We start from the raw sequence: 18314 nt of genomic DNA, 5'->3' as shown, positions 1-18314 counted from the left end.
TTTTTTCTCACTTTTTTAAATTAGAGAGTCTATACTATCTCATAGAAAAACCATGGTTGCTGGAAGAAGAGAAATGCAAAATGCCTCCGGAGTCTTCGTCTGTAAAGTAGTCATGGAGCACAGGGAAGAGCTGCCCATACCTGCCATTCCAAGCCACTATTAGTGATGTGGAATGATTAGAAGATAATGGCTCAAAGCCTTTGAAGACCAAAATGATGAAGCTCTCTGTGCAATGACAACTGACCAATGTGAAGAGTCCTTACTTGACGACAAAACAACCTGAATCCCTTTTATGAGGTAAAGAATGTGTCTTAGGTAATAAACACTTAAGTAATTAGAAGGATTTTATGGAAGCAGCCATAAACTGAAACATGGGGAAAATATCTTGGCCATAAGTTGACGCCCAGGGAGGCGGGTATATAAAAGCCAGGGCAGACAACAGAGCATTCAGACATCAACTGACTTCTCCTCTCAACCTTACCACAACCCAACTCCCAAAGCCATGGCTTGCTGTGTTGCTCGCTGCTGCAGTGTCCCCACCGGCCCTGCCACCACCATCTGTTCCTCAGACAAGTCCTGCCGCTGTGGAGTCTGCCTGCCCAGCACCTGCCCACATGAGATCAGCCTCCTGCAGCCCACTTGCTGTGACCCCTGCCCCCCACCCTGCTGCCAGCCTGAAGTGTACGTGCCAACCTGCTGGCTGCTCAACTCTTGCCACCCAACTCCCGGCCTGAGTGGCATCAACCTGACCACCTACGTGCAGCCCGGCTGTGAGAGTCCCTGTGAGCCCTGCTGTTAAGCAGTCAACTCATCTTCCCAGGTTCAGGGGCCTGGCTGCTCAGCATCCTCTCTATCACCTGCCCTTCAATAACTGCTTCTGCTTGCATCAAAGCTCAATCAACCCCAATGCCCAGGAAGAGGGGCCCATGGACATGTTTAAATTCTTAATGCTTTATTCCTTTAGGAATAGATGAATGATGTCTCTCTTTTAAGCTCTATCCCTGCTTTTTTTGAGAGATAACCATTTGGACTACTTATTAATAAACTTCATTCTGGCTTAGCATCCATGGCCTCGTAGCTGTTTATGTCTGTGTTTCCTCTTAGGGAAAGCGGAATGCCTAGCTCTGGTTGACAGCAGGTTCTTATACAACCCAATATCCATCCCAGCACAGTGAGAAGTCTTATGTGTGAACAGTTCCCTCTTTGGAGTGGGAAAATAGTAGATGTGTAAAAGCTTTAGCATTTAGAACTAGCTTGCCTGGAAAAGCTTAAAGGTCTAAATCAGTAGAAATTACATAGCATAAAACATGGAGGAATCAGAGACCAAAGGCATTTAAGTCAATAATACTGGAGATCAAGACACCTGACATGAAATTGCTTTCATTTTTAGGTTTTTTTCTTTTCTTTTCTTTCCCATGGTGTCTTATGATTTGAGCTCCCTTGGCTGTAATTTACATCAGCCAAACACTCATTGCTCTGGTATTTATTGCAAAAAGAGACAAGCAAGAATTCCCATCCTTGAAGGATTGCTAACTTCACCCAGGAGACAACTTTCTGAGCATGTCATAAGTAAACTTCTAGATTGGGTTAACAGAATAGGAAAGTTCTAGCCTAAACATAGGCAGCGTTATTATTATTCCATGGGCTCAGGTCCTGGACTCAGTGAAGACAAAAGTCAGCTGGAACATCAGTCTCTCTCTCTCTCTCTCTCTCTCTCTCTCTCTCTCTCTCTCTCTCAGTGTGTGTGTGTTTCCTGACAGCTACCCCACATATCTGACACCACACTGTCCCCACCATGACGGACTGTATTCTCAAAACTGTGAGCCAAAGTAACCCCCACACACTTTCTTAAGTTGCTTTTGTTGGGTGTTTATCCAAACAAGGGAAAAAACAGCCCACTGTCTATAACCCTTGTCATCCCCACCCCGCCTGGCTGCCTTTACTGCTTTCAGCTGTGGTAACTAAGGTTTGGTGATTGTCCTGGATGCTCTAGCAGGTAGATCTTTGCCAGATCTTATTTGTCTTTAAAAAAATCTCTAAGGTGGCTGGTGAGATGGCTCAGCGGTTAAGAGCACCGACTGCTCTTCTGAAGGTCCTGAGTTCAATTCCCAGCAACCACATGGTAGCTCACAACCATCTGTAATGAGATCTGATGCCCTCTTACGGTGTGTCAGAAGACAGCTATAGTGTACTTATTTATAATAATAAATAAATCTTTGGGCCAGAGCAAGCAGGGACTGAGCAAGCAGGGCCAAACAGTGAGTGGGGTTGACTAGAGCAAGCAGAGGTCCTAAATTCAATTCCTAACAACCACATGAAGGCTCACAACCATCTATACAGCTACAGTGTACTCATATACATAAAAAATAAATAACTCATTTTAAAAAAAAATCTCTAAGGGATAGCAATCATTGCCCTCCTCCAGTTTATAGATGGGAAAAACAGAAGCTGAGAAAGACTAAGCAACTTCCAAAGGTTGCAAAACTCACTAATGACAAAGACATATTTAAATCCCAAAACTACCAGAACCCCAAATTTCTTCCTTTTCTACCATGCTAAATCTACCTGCCTCCTTTCCAGATAGGAAGAAAATGTTCTTGTACATGGCCCCTTATTTGGCAGAGCATATATACATACCACTCGGTACACAACTCTACAATCCCTTGAGATTATAAACTTGGCTATATAATGTCAAAGCTTTTCAAAGTTCTTCATGGGTGAGTATAGGGTAAGACAAAACAAGAGTATGTAGAAAATATAAGAAAAAAAATGTTTCTAAAATAAGAGCAAAACGTTTGTCTTTCAGTTGGACTTAAGGACTGGCTGGCATTATCAGTACCGTTTCGCTGTCTAGCCATTCAGCTTGAGTTAAAATGTGGACTATTTGGCAAATGCGATAGCAATTTTCTTGAGTTTCAAGGACCCACAGCAAAGCAAAACAAACTGCCCTTAAATTAAGTAATTATGTGTTGTTGCCAACAGAATAAAGAGCCAAGGAATTGTATTTCTTCTTCAGATTGTCCCCAGCACCCAAGTTTTCCTTCCATTCTCACTGATTCAACACTAACCTAGACACCATTCCACCACAGTGCCCCAACTAACCTTGATTTACATATTCAGTGCTCCTCCCCATAAAAACTGTACCTTTACCGTGTGACCCTGCTTGCTCTTTCAAATATTATTTCCACTGAATTACTCAAAATACTGGGTTGACTCAAGATTTCTATTTTTACTGAACCATGACTCAGTTCTCTGGGGAGACAAACAAGACCCTGTGATGACTCAGCTCTTCAGAGAGACAGGCAGGACCCTCCATAGCCAGTGCAATCATTCTCACAGATCTGATGTGGACTCTACTGACTGAACCATCTCCACAGCCCTAGTCATGTGGATTTCTAGTAACTCCACATCTAGTGACCTATAGATGACAGCAGTCAGTATAAGTGTTAATAAAGCAGATAACTCAAAAATTATAAATACTCTGATGCTTGTCAATTGGATATACATCCCCACAACTCCTCATAAAAGCCTTCCTCCTGAAAACCCCAGAACAGTGGTTCTCAACCTGTGGGTCTCGACCCCTTTGGAGTTAATTGACTTTTTTCAGGAGTGGCCCAAGGCCATCGGTAGGTAAACACGGATATTTAAATTACGATTCATAACAGTAGCAAAATTACAGTTATGAAGTAGCAGTGAAATGATTTTATGTTTGGAGGTCACCACAACATAAGGGTCACAGCCATGTGTTCCATAGAACCACCACTCTAGGACAATAGCCTTTCTAGGACAAAATTTCCTGTCTTTCAACTTACAAGCTTGTGATTGGTAAGGCTCTCTCCTCACCGTCACTGCCTAAGGTTTAGTGGTTTTGTCAAGGACCCCAGGATCAGAACGTCCATGGTTATAAGAATTCAGCACCCAGAAGGCAAAGCTCTGTTCTGAGGCTCAACCCTCTAATCTCTGTCCAAATAACAATAATGTCACCCCTACTCCAGACTCAGAGCTGGTGGCTGTTTCTTGTATAACCCCAACTTCTCCCCTCTTTGAGTGTTTCGATGCTTTGATAGACACTTAGCAAACATTCTAAATTAAAACTCTCCCTTTTAAAGTACCTCGTATGAGGCTGAACCTTTGCTTGCTTCCTGAGTCAAGGTGATACACAATCGCCACACAATAGCTGCCACTTAAGGTGATACCTTCAGCCCTCAACCCTCACTAAATTGCTCACTCCTACTCTTGTGCCTCCGTTGAATGCCATATCTACCCATAGTGCTTTGCTGTATAGTTTGTTTCACAATTTTTCTCACCTTTCAAAACAAAGACAATCGCCACACAACAGCTGCTACTCACCACTGCTTGATACCTCCCTGCCTTTACTATTTACTCACATGTTCCAGCCTCTACAACCCAACCCATCACCTCACCACTCAGCTAGGACTGGAGATAACAAAATGAATAAGATGTCCTTGTTTTGAAAGGGATTGTAACCTAGCGGGGAATGATTGTGAACCAAACTAGACGGCAAAGCACTATGGGTAGATATGGCATTCAACAGAGGCACAAGAGTAGGACTGACCAATTTAGTGATGGCTGGGGGTAGGGCAGGGCAGTTTTGATGGGGAAGCCATTGCCTTTTCTTTCAGGAAATGCATGTCTTTCTAAATACTTCTGATAAAAGGCCTTAGCCCAGCTCCTCCACCAAAGCTTCTTCGGTCACGCCAGCCCTCCACCATAGAGTTTTCACCTATGGGACTTCTCATAGCAGCTTCAGGAGCATCTGCCATGCCTTGAATCATCTTTATTTCTTGCCACACACAATGCTAGAGACTTTTTATCATAGTAATAAGACTATAGTGGGTAGTTACTATATTTTCCAGACATGCAGTTGAAAAACTGAAGTACAAGTAAATTAAATAACTTTATGTAGGCCTGACAACTCATAAGTTATAATGTAATGAGCTCTAAAACTTTCTCTTCACTTGCTCTGAAACCCCATAGTTTTACCAAGTTCTTAATTAAGTGTCTTTAGAATCATATGGTAAAATATTACTAGTGGCATCCATCAGATCATGTTCCGTATAAGGACAGAGACCATCTGTATCTTCTATTTTTCTGACTCCTCCTCACCCTTTAGGACATTGTAGACATAATGTTATTGTGTACTATGTAGAGATTATCCTTGTATTACTCAAATGCTGATTTCTCTGCTCCCATATCTGGTTGCAGTCCAGACATAGCATTGTAATGCTTACCCTAAGGATCTCCTGCCTGAATGTTGTGTAAAGATTGCTCTCCATTTATTCTCTAACATGTCAATAAAATCTGACCAGCCAATGGCTGAGCAGAAGAGAGAATAGGGCTGACTTCCAATCCCAGTCAGGGGATGTGGAGAGAGAAAGAGAGGGAGAATTTGCTACAAGGAGAGGGTCAGAGAGACTCCATGGGAACATACCTGAGGCAGAGAGAGCCAGACCCATACTAAAATGCAAGTATCTCAAGGATTTTGCCTGGAAGGTAGCCAGATTATCTTAGAGGAATAGAATAGATTAATGACTGCTCAGCTACTGTGTTGTAAAGCTTATCAAATAAATCTTATAGTCTGTCTCATTCATTTGGGAGCTAGCCAGAATAGAGAAAAGATTATCATTTTTTTTAAATGCTTTTACAGAACATACTAGAGATTCAGTGAGTGCGTGACTTCCAGTGAATGGAGTTGCTAACCAATGGCCTTTACTGTGGTCACAGACTAACTAAAACCATGAAGTATTAAAGCTCTAGCAGAATTACAGTGCAAGGCACTTGCAAAAAGGTGTGGATCTGACTGAATGATGGTTGGCAGCACTAAACCTAGCTTTGAACAATGGAAGAGATGGGTCAGTAGGTTCGCTTTTGTGAAAAGCAAAAAATTTTCGTGCTGGTTTGCAAAGAAATGCAAGGGCACATTATCCAAAAAAAAAAAAAAACCTGTATTTTAATTCATTTCAATCTGTAGTTAAAATAACCAGCACCTTATAAAACTAGAGACTAATTCATTTTCATATTTGCTTCCATGTCCAGATGATGTTGGGGTAATAGATGGAGAATCATCTAACAAGCTCTGCTGTCTCCAAGCACAATCATGTTGTGTGTCTTCAATATTCATTTATTCCCTCTGATCCATCAAAGACACCACCATGTGTCTGGTAGAAAGAAAAGAAGAAGAAAGAAGTAAAAAAACTGCAGCAGGAAGCAAGTTTGGGTAAAGCAACACAGACAAATAAAACTTGAGGAGTGTGTGTCCCGTGGCTGATAAAGAAGGCATTGCGTTATTTGTGTGGAGTTGTGCAAACACCAACAAGGAAGCAGACTGAAGACTGAGGCCATGGTCCCTGAAATAGGTAGGTATAAAAAGCCCTCCAAGGGCAACTTTGTGGAAGAACGCCCTTCCTCAGCAACAAAACCTGGTTCACTGTCACCATGACTGGCTGCAATTCCTATCTGCAAGGATGCCGTATCGTCCCCATTGGCCCAGCCACCACCCTCCGCTCCTCTGACATATACTGTCCATGTGGAGTCTGCCTGCCTAGTACCTGTCCCCACAAGATCAGCCTCCTTCACCCCAGCTGCTGTGACACTTGCCTCCCATCCTGCTGTGTGCCTGATTCCTATGTGTCATCGTGTTGGCTGATCAACAAAGGCTACCCTGCCCCAAACCTGAAAGGGATCTCTGTTTCCACCTGTGTTGAACCTTGTGAGTGTGACCCCTCTTGCTGCTAAATGAAAGCCCTTAAAAAGCTTCCCTACCTTGCCTTAAGGATCTACAAAGTTTGCCACTGATGGCTGCATAACAAATGGCTTTAGGGAGGCACTTTGGACTATGTTTTGACCCCGAGACTTCATTTTTACAGAAGTATTCTTTCTGTGTTTTGAGCAATGATTTCAGGTAAATGAAAAAATTGTTCTCCTAGATCCCCATGTTTTAAAAGTAAATAAACACCTCTACTCCCCAAATCTGGTGTTGTCTCCGTGTCTGATGCTATAATTACACAAGGACTCTTGACACAAGCATCATGAAGCTATAAATGTGTACAGCAGAGTTATGCTTTCTGATGACACCAACATAAATCTCCAGAGCTGAAAGGAAGTCATACTAGGATACGCAGATACATGCAGAAGACTGCCTGACTCATAAAACACATTCAGACTGAGCTTAGAATTGTTTTTAAATTCCAAGATCAGCACCTACCTTTAACTTTTGTTTTCCCTGAATATTTAAACAAACTCAAATGTGTCCTTGAAGGCACAGTCAAGCTGATCATTAGACATGCACACACTCACATTCCAAGCATGTCTCAGATGCCTCTGATGCCCAAGTATCTTCTCAAGGGTTTGAAAGAGATAAACAAGACTAAGGACACATTTCCCAGCATGGAAGGGCCACAGAGAAACCGTGTCTCAAAAAACTTAAAAAAAAAAAAAAGGCATGAGAAAGAGATATAAGGGAAATGGCAATATGTGGCAGAATGAGGCAGGTCAACTTGAGGGACAGTATGGAAAACTATGGAAACACCTTGGTGAATTGATTTATAAAGAAGGGATGTGAGCCAGAACCTAGAAAATGAGTAGGTTTGAAAAGCAGAGAATGAAGACAGAACATTCACAGATAAAGCAAGAATCCGAGTGGGATGACACACCACACATCTTTCTTCACAGAAAAAGCTCGGTATCCAAACATTAGGCAAGCCGGCTGCTCTTCCTACAGGTCAAGCATGGCACTTCACAGTGGCATCGAGTTCTAATGCTCTCTCGGTTATCCTTCTTCTTTTAAACATGTCCTGTTGGATGAAACAATATCCCACCAAGGCCAAGGAATCTATACTCTGCACTCAACCAAAAATGATGCCATCCAAATGTTTAAAAAGAAAGAAAAATCTGAGCTTTCAATTCCACTGGCTGAGGGGTTTATGCTGAAGAGATATGTGAAGATGTCAGAACCGTTGCACAGTAGGCATTGTTGTGGCTCTCCTTCAGCCTACAGGAAACACAAACCAAGGCCAGCTGAAGTGAGGGATCTTGTAGAAGGCCTCTCAATGGAATATACTATCAGCCAAAGCTCCAAGGGGGGAGTACAAACACATATGCAGATGAAAGTCACTAACATGATTTTTTGAATGAAGTCCCTCATTCTACCTTGCACTGCCATCTAAAACCCGCCGCTGACTCTGTGAAGAGTAAGTGTCTGTGTCACTCACATGAAAATGAATGATGAATGACATGATGAATGACGACCAGGTTAGTTTTCTTTTCATGACGTAGGATCAAGGAAAGCCGTGGATTTTTTTTTTTTTTACTCTTTCCAATGATTTTTATACTTTGACTCATCTTTAAGAATAGTGAAGCTGTGGGAAGATAAAATATAACACCACCTTTGAAAGGTCTCCAGACAAACAACAAAACAAAAGCACATACGATAGATTTATTAAACAATTAAAAAAAAACTAGCACCACAACATTCTACCCCATTGCTTGCTCAGGAGAGCCTGAATTCCATTATCAATAAATAAAGGAAATTGTGGAAGTGTACATTGTCAGTGAGATAGTTATAGATAAGTGGCCATGTTCTTGATGGTTTCATTGAGTGGAAAGGTATCCAATTGATCATTTGAGCTAATTTCTCTAGAACTTGTCAATACATGTGACATCACACAATGCATACTATTGAAAACTAAGAGGAACTGAGAAATTTTAAACCCTAAAAGTGCCCATGAGTTGTCACTTGAGCAAATGACACGTAACTCATACAAGTTTAGGCATGCCCAGAATTCTGTAAAGGTAAACTGTGATGGTCTTATGACAAAATGGCAGGTCCATGAGTCAAAACTCCAACTGAATTAATAAGGGCAGGTAGTTTTAATAGACAAGAAAATGCCAAACTGATTAGATAATCTCAGTGGAAAGGGGTGTCACAAACAAAACAGGACAGGAGGGAAGCCTTCTGATTGGACTCACACCCACTGAGGAAGGTATAAAACAGTCCAGACTGACAGGACACATTTGAACCTCAGAAACTTCATCTTTGAAGAGACCAAAGCCAACCAGACTCCAGCACCATGGCTTGCTGTGTCGCCCGCTGCTGCAGTGTCCCCACAGGCCCTGCCACCACCATCTGCTCCTCAGACAAGTCCTGCCGCTGTGGAGTCTGCCTGCCCAGCACCTGCCCACACACCATTTGGCAGCTGGAGCCCACCTGCTGTGACAACTGCCCCCCACCCTGCCACATCCCTCAGCCCTGTGTGCCCACCTGCTTCCTGCTCAACTCCTGCCACCCAACCCCAGACCTGCTGACCGTCAACCTCACCACCTATGTGCAGCCAGGCTGTGAGGATCCCTGTGTTCCAAAGTGCTGCTGACCTGTGGCTCCCTTGCTTGACGCCTCATACTGAAAACCCCAGGAACTGCCCAACCACCACCTGCTTATCTCAATAGTTATCACAATGTTAAAATAGGCAGATGACCTAAGCCATGGAAACCCTACTTTTGTTTTTAAGGGCAAGAAATCAAGGTTTTGCTTATGTGATCCGGATGAATAGCCATTTGACTGATTTCAACAGGTGAACATCTTCCATTATGAAAGTGCTATTGAAATCTTTAAGATTTCAAACTATGGGGGTTTGGGCCATGTTGCTTCTGGGATCTCATTTTCTGTATTGAGCATTTTCAGAGGCAAAATAATCTCCTAATGGGTTTTCTAATAAATTGTATTTCCCTGGCCATAAGTGTTCTTTATTTATGTTAGTATTTGGGACACATTTCTTGTGTTTAATAGATTATCTTTATTATTATTATTATTATTATTATTATTATTATTATTATTATTAATTAAAGGTTCAAAATGAAAGCAGCACCAGAGCGAGCTTGCTGGCGCGCCTTCCTGATTTATTATCAGTCTTTACTGTCCATCTTCTCTCCTTTCTCTCAAACTCATCAAATCCTCAAAACAACACTATATAATGATATGGGATACGTTGTCGATTTGTTATTAAATGTTCTCAAAATTATAGAGTTAATTACTAAGGCAAGCAGAATTTAACCCCTGGCATGTATGACTCAAAAGACCAATTCTTCCCCACATCATAAAGCCTCAAATACAAAGAAAGAAGAAACTTAGTCAGCAGCTTTGACACAGATTCAAAACATACCTGAAAAAAAATTTTAAATGAAAAAAATGTAAGATTCCTCAACAAAATCATGATGTCCAATTTTGACTGAAAGGGGGTAAATTGGCTCTAATCAAAATTGACAAATATTCAGCTGTAAGAGCTGGGTCACTTCAATCTTATTTTTGCTTACAGAACTCAGAATGGTCAACTCTAGCATCAGGACACAAACACATGCTTTGTTTGCCCCCTGTTATCACAGAGGTGATAGTCCAGTAGTCAATAAGATATCAGATGCTCTGGGATGACAGATTGAGAGCTAAAGGTAAAACTTTCATCAAAGCAGGGCACAGTGTGCCTGTACCTCCAAAGATCAAGAGGATGAGGCAGGAGGATAGAGAGGTCAAGGCCAGGTGAGAGTCTGTCTGAAGAAGAAAGAAAAAGAGAAGGAGGGAGAGAGAGAGAGAGGAAAGAAGGAAGGAAGGAAGGATAGATATTGACTAGTTAAATCCATTAGCTGATTTTATGAACATACATAAATTTATGTGATAGAGAAAACCCTTTTCTGGGCCTACAAAGAATATGTGTATTGGATGTGTAAAGTTATACTATATAAGACACATACACATACAGACAAACAACTCGTATAGAAAGAGAGACGTCAGCTGCAGAAATGGCTTAGTGCTCTTCCAGGTTACCCAAGTTTGATTCCCAGCAACCACATGGCAGCTTGCAACCATCTGTGACTCACATGTGATGCCATCTGTGACTCACATGTGATGCCATCTGTAACTCACAGGCAAAACACCAGTACTCATAAGCTAACTAAATAAAATTTAATAAAAAAAGAAAGAAAACGGAAATGAAAGTCAAAAGTCAAATCTGAAAAAGCTCCGAGACAAAGCCAAAAGAATGTGTGAGAAAAAAAATCCTTTGTTTTTATAAATAAAATTTGACAGAAATGGTAGCTCGTTGCCACTGGATCCTATGTTTAGTCTTTAAATCTCATTTATGACTAGAGAGGCATGAAGTCCTACATATTCAATAATAAGTCTTTTATTGTAGATACAAAGTAACAATACACTCTGAATAAGAGATTGGCATTTTTCGGCCATGAAAATCTGATGGCCTGCACAGCATTTTTTTTCTGTCTGCAGAAAATGTCAGAGTAACATCCTGTCCTTTGTTATTTGCTCTTAGAACATAATCTTTCCTTCCCCATTATGATTTATAATACCAGCAATTTATAATATATGTGTCATAAACCTTTCCAACAGACTGTAAATTGCACAAGGACAGAGATAAAGTTTATTTTGCTCACTGAGCCTGGCATTACTCTTCAATAAATGATTAACTACGTCATTAATTTTTTTAATGAATGAGATGGAGCTGAGGAGATAGCTTAGTTGGTAAAGTATTTGCCTTGTAAATGCAAGAACTTGAATATGATTGCTAGAATTCAACTTGGTGTTGTGGCACATACTTGTAATCACAGTGCTGAAGAGGTGGAGACAGGGGCATCCTTGAAGCTCACTAACCAACCAGGTCTCCTCCTCGAGTAGTTCCAGAGACTCTGTCTCAAAACGAAAAGGTAGAAGCTTGGAAAGATGGCTCAGAATTTAAGTGAACATGCTGTTCTTGGATGCACATGACAGCTCACTCACAAGACCAGCTGTACTTCAAGTTCCAGCTGTCTGATGCCCTCTTCTAGACTCTGTGAGCACCAAACATACACATGGTGCACATGCATACAGATGGACAAAATATCCATGCACATAAAAATTAAAATAATAATTTTTAAAAAAAAAGAAAGAAAGAAAAAGAGATAAAGAAAGAGAGAGAAGAAAAGGAAAGGAAAGGAAAGGAAAGGAAAGGAAAGGAAAGGAAAGGAAAGGAAAGGAAAGGAAAGGAAAGGAAAGAAAAGAAAAGAAAAGAAAAGAAAAGAAAAGAAAAGAAAAGAAAAGAAAAGAAAAGAAAAGAGAAAAGGAAAGGAAAGGAAAGGAAAGAAAAGAAAGAAAAGAAAAGAAAAGAAAAGAAAAGAAAAGAAAAGAAAAGAAAAGAAAAGAAAAGAAAAGAAAAGAAAAGAAAAGATGAAAGGAAAGGAAAGGAAAGGAAAGGAAAGGAAAGGAAAGGAAAGGAAAGGAAAGGAAAGGAAAGGAAAGGAAAGGAAAGGAAAGAAGAGAAAAGAACGGAGAAAAGAGAAGAAAGGATAAATGGTGTGTAAGGAAAAACAATGTGATTTGCCCTCTGGCCTCCACATGCACTTGGAGACATAAATCCAAATACAGGTACACATGTGTGCGCGCACACACGTGCACGCGCACATACACACACATACTCACACACATGAAATATTATTTCCCTAAGCAAGCCAATGTACAATGCAGCAGCTATTCATTCAGTAATAAATCTCTGAAGATTCTTGAGAGTAACTTAGTGTATATGCCAACCATTTTCTCTGCTCTCAGGTGTTAACACTTATTTTTATTTTGTTGACTTACTTAGCTAGCATGAACTCTGAGATCAGGCCCACTGTCTCTCCTGAGGTGTCTCTCTTACTTGTGTTTCTCTTCTCCTCCTCCTTCTGTGACTGTTTCTTTTATCTTTACTTTGCCTTGTGTGATCTGCACCTTATTTCAATTATCGTGGTGCTCATCTTTGCATACCATGGATTTTAAGCTCTTTTCATCTCATGTGAGGCTCACAATGGTCCTTCAAGTAAGAGAGTGTGCATGTTACTGCCCCTCCTTTGCACAAAAGGGCAAGTCTCCCAAAAGTGAACTGCCTACAATAGCAAGAGAGGTAACCAGTACTCCTCGGACCAATAATAGAGCTCCTCTGCCGCCGAACATGGTCTCTTGATTCTATATGCCTGTTTTCCAAATATACAAACACACCTATCATCATAGACTGACAGACAGGTAGCCTTAGAGTGGGGGAGGGGAGAAGAGTATGAGACTTAAAGGCTGCAAGAGTCTAAGCTAAGCAGAAATACTCTAAGCTACAAGCGTGATCCTGCCCAGGAACACACCGAGTACTTGCTCTTAAGCACTGAAGTGTATCTGAAGTCTAAATGGCACTCTGGAAGGAGACTTGGGTCTTTCAGACAACAGGACAAGAAATTAAAATCCATCTTGTTGAGGCCCATAAGTTTGCTTTCTATTGTGATCAATCAGCTTTACATGAATTCTAAATTTGTAGTCTCAACTTATTATTTCATTTAGTGTTTCATTTTTATTCTACATAAAGATTAAGAAGTCAACTGTTCTGTTCCACATTGAACAGCCAAAGAAATGAAGCAACAGTGCAGAATCCGGGCTAACTCATGATAGCAGGCAAATGCCCAGGACCTGAGCAATGTGCTGTGTAATATCAATAGATATTTCCAGATGATATCGTTATGCTTTTTATATTTCAATTTTTAATAACTATGTAATATTTTGTATAGAAATAATAACTATTTGCAAAGTTCGTCCATATTTCTCATCAAACTACTTTAGTGTAATGTTAAGCTGCAAGTGCCTCAGTGCTCAGAGACAGTAACTAAAATGCAGTCCATCTCTTCAAAACATAAACAGTTCATCAGGCTGATAGAGAAAGGGCAAAGAGACTAAAAGGTTGTTAGCAGCAGCAAGGAGAGCAGCACTCTGCAGATTACTGTCATGCCCCTGTGGTCCCCTAGAGCCTGGTAGTGACACTGTAATTGTAGAAGCCTTTTGTGGTACATCATAAAGCTTGTGTCCTAGTGACAAACAGCCAGTGTAATCAGTGAAGATTTGGCAATGAATTCAAATAAAAGGTAATTAGCAGAATAGGGACTCTTTACAGGCATCTAAATGGCAGGCCAATTACAGGATAATGGGAACACGAGAACCAGGAAAAGAAGCCCATTGGTAGGGTCAACGCCCACTGGGGAGGGTATATAAGAACCCCAGAGCAAGAGGAGACATTTGAACCTCAGAAACTTCATCTTTGAAGAGACCAAAGCCAACCAGACTCCAGCACCATGGCTTGCTGTGTCGCCCGCTGCTGCAGTGTCCCCACAGGCCCTGCCACCACCATCTGCTCCTCAGACAAGTCCTGCCGCTGTGGAGTCTGCCTGCCCAGCACCTGCCCACACACCATTTGGCAGCTGGAGCCCACCTGCTGTGACAACTGCCCCCCACCCTGCCACATCCCTCAGCCCTGTGTGCCCACCTGCTTCCTGCTCAACTCCTGCCACCCAACCCCAGACCTGCTGACTGTCAACCTCACCACCTATGTGCAGCCAGGCTGTGAGGATCCCTGTGTCCCAAAGTGCTGCTGACCTGTGGCTCCCTTTCTTGGCACCAGTCTTCGAAAGAGTCAACCTGGGAGCTCTAGGCTACCTGGCAGAACCTGCAATTAGCTTATTCTGATTTAGAAGTTGGAGTTGAGTTGACATTGTCATGACAATGGCCTCTCCCACCTCAACAAAAAGAAACCAGAGTCTTTGGTAATGCAACATTTACCGTGTGCAGTTTGGACTATTGATGCTTCAAGATGTCTGAAGATGTTGACTCCTTCATCTTAATGTGTGCCTTTCTTTGGGTGTTTGGGGTTTCTGTTTTCAGTCTTGGGGGGTATCTTTCTGCAAATCAAGGAATTTTCTCATGATCTTCCTAATAAATTTTGTGTCTGTGCCATAGCACAAATGTCTATAATTTTTGTTTATTTCTATGACTTTGTTAAATGTGTTTCTTAACTCCTGATGTCGTTTTAAGAAAAACTGAGAGCCATGAAAATATAGTGGCAGCAAAGCAAGACTTACTGGTTTTGTTGCTCTTGCTGTTCTAGGGAAACCTCATTGTCTGGTATCATAGTTGGGGTTTCTATTGCTGTGGTAAAACACCATGACCGTAAGCAACTTGGGGAGAAAAGAACTTATTTGGCTTCCACGTCCTATCATAGTCCATGATCAAAGAGATCTGGGCAGGAACCTGGAGGCAGAAACTGAAGCAGAACCCACGAAGAAGGCTGTTTATTGGCTTGCTCCTCATGGCTTGTTCAGCCTGTTTTCTTATAGAATTCAGGACCAACCTCCCAGGGGTGGCCCCACCCACCATGGCTGGTCTCTCCCACATCAATCATTATTCAAAACAGTACCTTACAGACTTGTCTATGGGCCAGGCTTATGGAGGCATTTATTTAATTAAGATCCTTTCATCTCAGATGCCTCTAGCTTGTGTCAAATTGATTTTTAAAAATACCAACCAGGACACCCGGTATGTTGATTTGAATAAGAAATGCTTTCTATAGGTTCTGAACATGGCCCCCACATGGTGGCACTGAGTGAGAAGACTATAGAACCTTTAGGAGATAGAGAAAGTACATCACTTTGGGCTGCCTTGCCCCATTTCTGTTCTCTCTGTCTGTCTGTCTGTCTGTCTGTCTGTCTGTCTGTCTCTTTCTGTCCCTATCTCTGTCTGTCTCTCTGTGTCTCTCTGTCTCTATCACTCTGTAACTACTTTTCTTTGTCTCTCTGTGTCTCTCTGTCTATCTCTTTCTGTCCCTATTTGTCTGTCTCTCTGTTTCTGTCTGTCTCTCGCTGTCTTTGTCTCACTGTCTGTTTCTGTCTCTCTGTCTCTGTCTGTCTCTAGCTATCTCCCTGTCTCTCTGTTTCTGTCTCTGTCTCTGTTTTTGTCTCTTCCTCTCCGTTTCTGTCTCTCTGTCTCTGTCTCTCTCTGTTTCTCTGTCTCTATGTTTCTGTCTCTGTGTCTGTCTCTCTGTTTCTCTATCTATCTCTGTCTCTCAGTCTCTGTCTCTCAGTCTCTCAGTCTCTCAGTCTCTCTCTCTCTCTCTCTCTCTCTCTCTCTCTCTCTCTCTCTCTCTCATCGCTCTGCTTCCTGACTGCCAGGCTGAACTTATACCCTGGTTACCATGTCTTCCCCATTATGGATTTATGGATTATATGTCTCTGGAACTGTGAGCCAAAGAAAAATAAAAAAATCCTTTCTTCCCAAATTTGCTTTTTGTCAGTGTATTCTATCACCACACCAGAAAAGTGACACCCAGCATGGGAGAGTTCAGTACATATGTGTATATGAAGCTAGGCATCCCTGAATTGTCTGCCCAAACCCCTCTTTACTGCTGAGCTAGTCGCCATACCCAGGAAATAGAACCTTCCTAGATAACTATCAGTAGATGAACAGCTAAAGAAAACACATGAAAAATTGTTCCATATAGTTAATTACTAGGGAAATGTAAACCAAACCTCAACATTTACAAAGGGCAAAGTGTCTAAAACTGTAGCGTCTGGCATGACCAACTGGAGAAGACTTGGGTTGACCAGGCAGCTTATCCATTATTGATGACAGCAGGTGTTATAAGACCCCAATATGGTATGAATATTAAGTGTCCCCCAAACTTAGGTGTTGAAGGTTCAGTCCCCAGTTGACAGCAATGTTGGGGGACACAGAAACTTTAGGAAGAATGGCTAATAGACAGAAGTAGGATCCTTTATACAGGTTAGGTCTGGTTCTTCCTGCCAGCCCCAGGCTCCCAGAAACAAGACTCAGACTCAAATATATTTACAAATACCTTGGCCATATAGCTAGGCTCTTCTCTGACTAGCTCATAACTTAAAATAGTTAATTCTAATCTATATTCTGACTCCTGAGTTTAGTTGCCAGCACTTGCAAGAAGGCTTATTCTAGTTTCAGTGGCCCTGACACCCTCTACTGGCATCTGCAGGCACCTACACTCATACACACACAAATAGATACAATACACATAATGAAAGTAAAAATATTTCTAAAAGTGAATAAAAGTAATCTCAAAACATAAACGTCTGGTCTTCCCCGCAAATGAGTTATATTAGTTCCCCATAACTATAGCAAAAGAACAAAGGTCAGGAAGTGACCTTCACTGCTGAATTTTCTCTCCAGTCTCTGATCTCTCTTACAAAGAGAAATATAGAAATATACATCTACTCACAGCTCGATACTTTTGCCCTTAATATTGACCTGAGAGAAGAGAAAAAGTACATATACAAAAATATTTGCACATAAATGTGATAAAAGTTTTATTTATAACATTCATCCATAGAAGAGATTTTTAAAAATTCCCCAGAATGACAAAATACTGATGTAACACCAGAAAGCTAAAAGCTATAACAGTAACTGGAAGAAATCAGAAGTAAAATTAAGTACACTATGTGACTTCATAAAATTCAATAATCCTGAATAGTAATCCATGGTCATTGGAATCACTATAATATCTACCTTTGGAGCCAAGAAAAAAGGGGCACAAAATAACATCCCAATGTGATGTCTTGGTCAATATGATGGCTAGCCATATATAACATTTTCTTAATAAATTAATAATTGAAGAAAGAAAGTGAACATGTTAATAACTATGCAGTCACTGGGGGCCAAAATGCCCCATTTAGCACTACTAGCTTTTATAAAGTATTCTATATTTTCTTGTTTATTGTTTGTCGGCCATACAGTAGAAAACACAAGTAAGACCCAAAGGGATTCCATTCCTAGAAAAAAAAATACGGCTAGTGAATAAGAATGTTACGCCCAAATGTACATCTAAGCAAGTTACATGGAAATGGGACCACAAGGCGAGGATTCGTCATCCTCCACCAATTCTCCTTGTCTTCAATATTAATTTTTGTAAAGAATTATGTATCAAAAGAGAAGTCCCTATTAAGATAAGTGGATTTATCTTTAGCAAACATTTACTAATGACCTCCTACATGCTAAAGACCACAGATAAGACATACTTGTAGGGAGAGGCTCTGATGCTAAGGTCCTGTTCCCCAATTGGTTCTTGATCTGTCAGAGAAGAAAGCCATGGGCCAATTTCTGGGTGGAAGGGACAATCGGGACTTCCAGGACCCTGGAGGGGGAGGCAGGGAGATGCAAGGAAGAAGAATGAGGTTCACCATGCTTTGGAGAGATGAGAACTGGGCAGCCATGTGAGATCTCAAAACAGAACAGCCACATAAGTCACAAGCCACTCCTACAGGCAGGTGGTCAGGGGAGTTTAGCAACTGAAGGTTAGGGCAGGTGGGAGAGACAGAGATAAGAAACTGATAAGGGCAGGCTTTTCCAGGCGGGAGATAGTAGCACCCAGCAATTGTGCCAAAAAGGCAAGTTAAAAAAAGGAACAACTCTGTGTGTGTGTGTGTGTGTGTGTGTGTGTGTGTGT

The 18314-nt window shown here is 41.4% G+C and overlaps 3 protein-coding genes across 3 annotated transcripts; all 3 read left to right on the top strand.

The window, feature by feature from the left end:
• The first annotated feature begins 427 nt into the window (after positions 1-427).
• On the top strand, positions 428-1063 carry LOC110306214 (keratin-associated protein 3-1). Its single transcript, XM_021178410.1, has one exon. The coding sequence runs from the start codon at positions 503-505 to the stop codon at positions 797-799; it is 297 nt and encodes a 98-aa protein (XP_021034069.1). The 5' UTR covers positions 428-502; the 3' UTR covers positions 800-1063.
• Positions 1064-9041: 7978 nt separating this feature from the next.
• LOC110306141 (keratin-associated protein 3-2) lies at positions 9042-10071 on the top strand. Its single transcript, XM_021178349.1, has one exon. The coding sequence runs from the start codon at positions 9090-9092 to the stop codon at positions 9387-9389; it is 300 nt and encodes a 99-aa protein (XP_021034008.1). The 5' UTR covers positions 9042-9089; the 3' UTR covers positions 9390-10071.
• Positions 10072-14092: 4021 nt separating this feature from the next.
• Positions 14093-14810, top strand: LOC110306111 (keratin-associated protein 3-2). Its single transcript, XM_021178303.1, has one exon. It carries the CDS (start codon positions 14143-14145, stop codon positions 14440-14442), a length of 300 nt encoding a protein of 99 aa, XP_021033962.1. The 5' UTR covers positions 14093-14142; the 3' UTR covers positions 14443-14810.
• The last annotated feature ends 3504 nt before the right edge of the window (positions 14811-18314 follow it).

This window comes from Mus caroli, chromosome 11 (genome assembly GCF_900094665.2).
Source record: "Mus caroli chromosome 11, CAROLI_EIJ_v1.1, whole genome shotgun sequence".
NCBI lineage: Eukaryota > Metazoa > Chordata > Mammalia > Rodentia > Muridae > Mus > Mus caroli.
Note: the sequence above shows the minus strand (reverse complement) of the source record. Positions and strands in the feature narration are given on the sequence as shown.

Coding starts and splice junctions, on each gene's coding strand:
- LOC110306214 (XM_021178410.1), top strand. CDS start 503: ATGGCTTGCTGTGTTGCTCGCTGCTGCAGTGTCCCCACCGGCCCTGCC.
- LOC110306141 (XM_021178349.1), top strand. CDS start 9,090: ATGGCTTGCTGTGTCGCCCGCTGCTGCAGTGTCCCCACAGGCCCTGCC.
- LOC110306111 (XM_021178303.1), top strand. CDS start 14,143: ATGGCTTGCTGTGTCGCCCGCTGCTGCAGTGTCCCCACAGGCCCTGCC.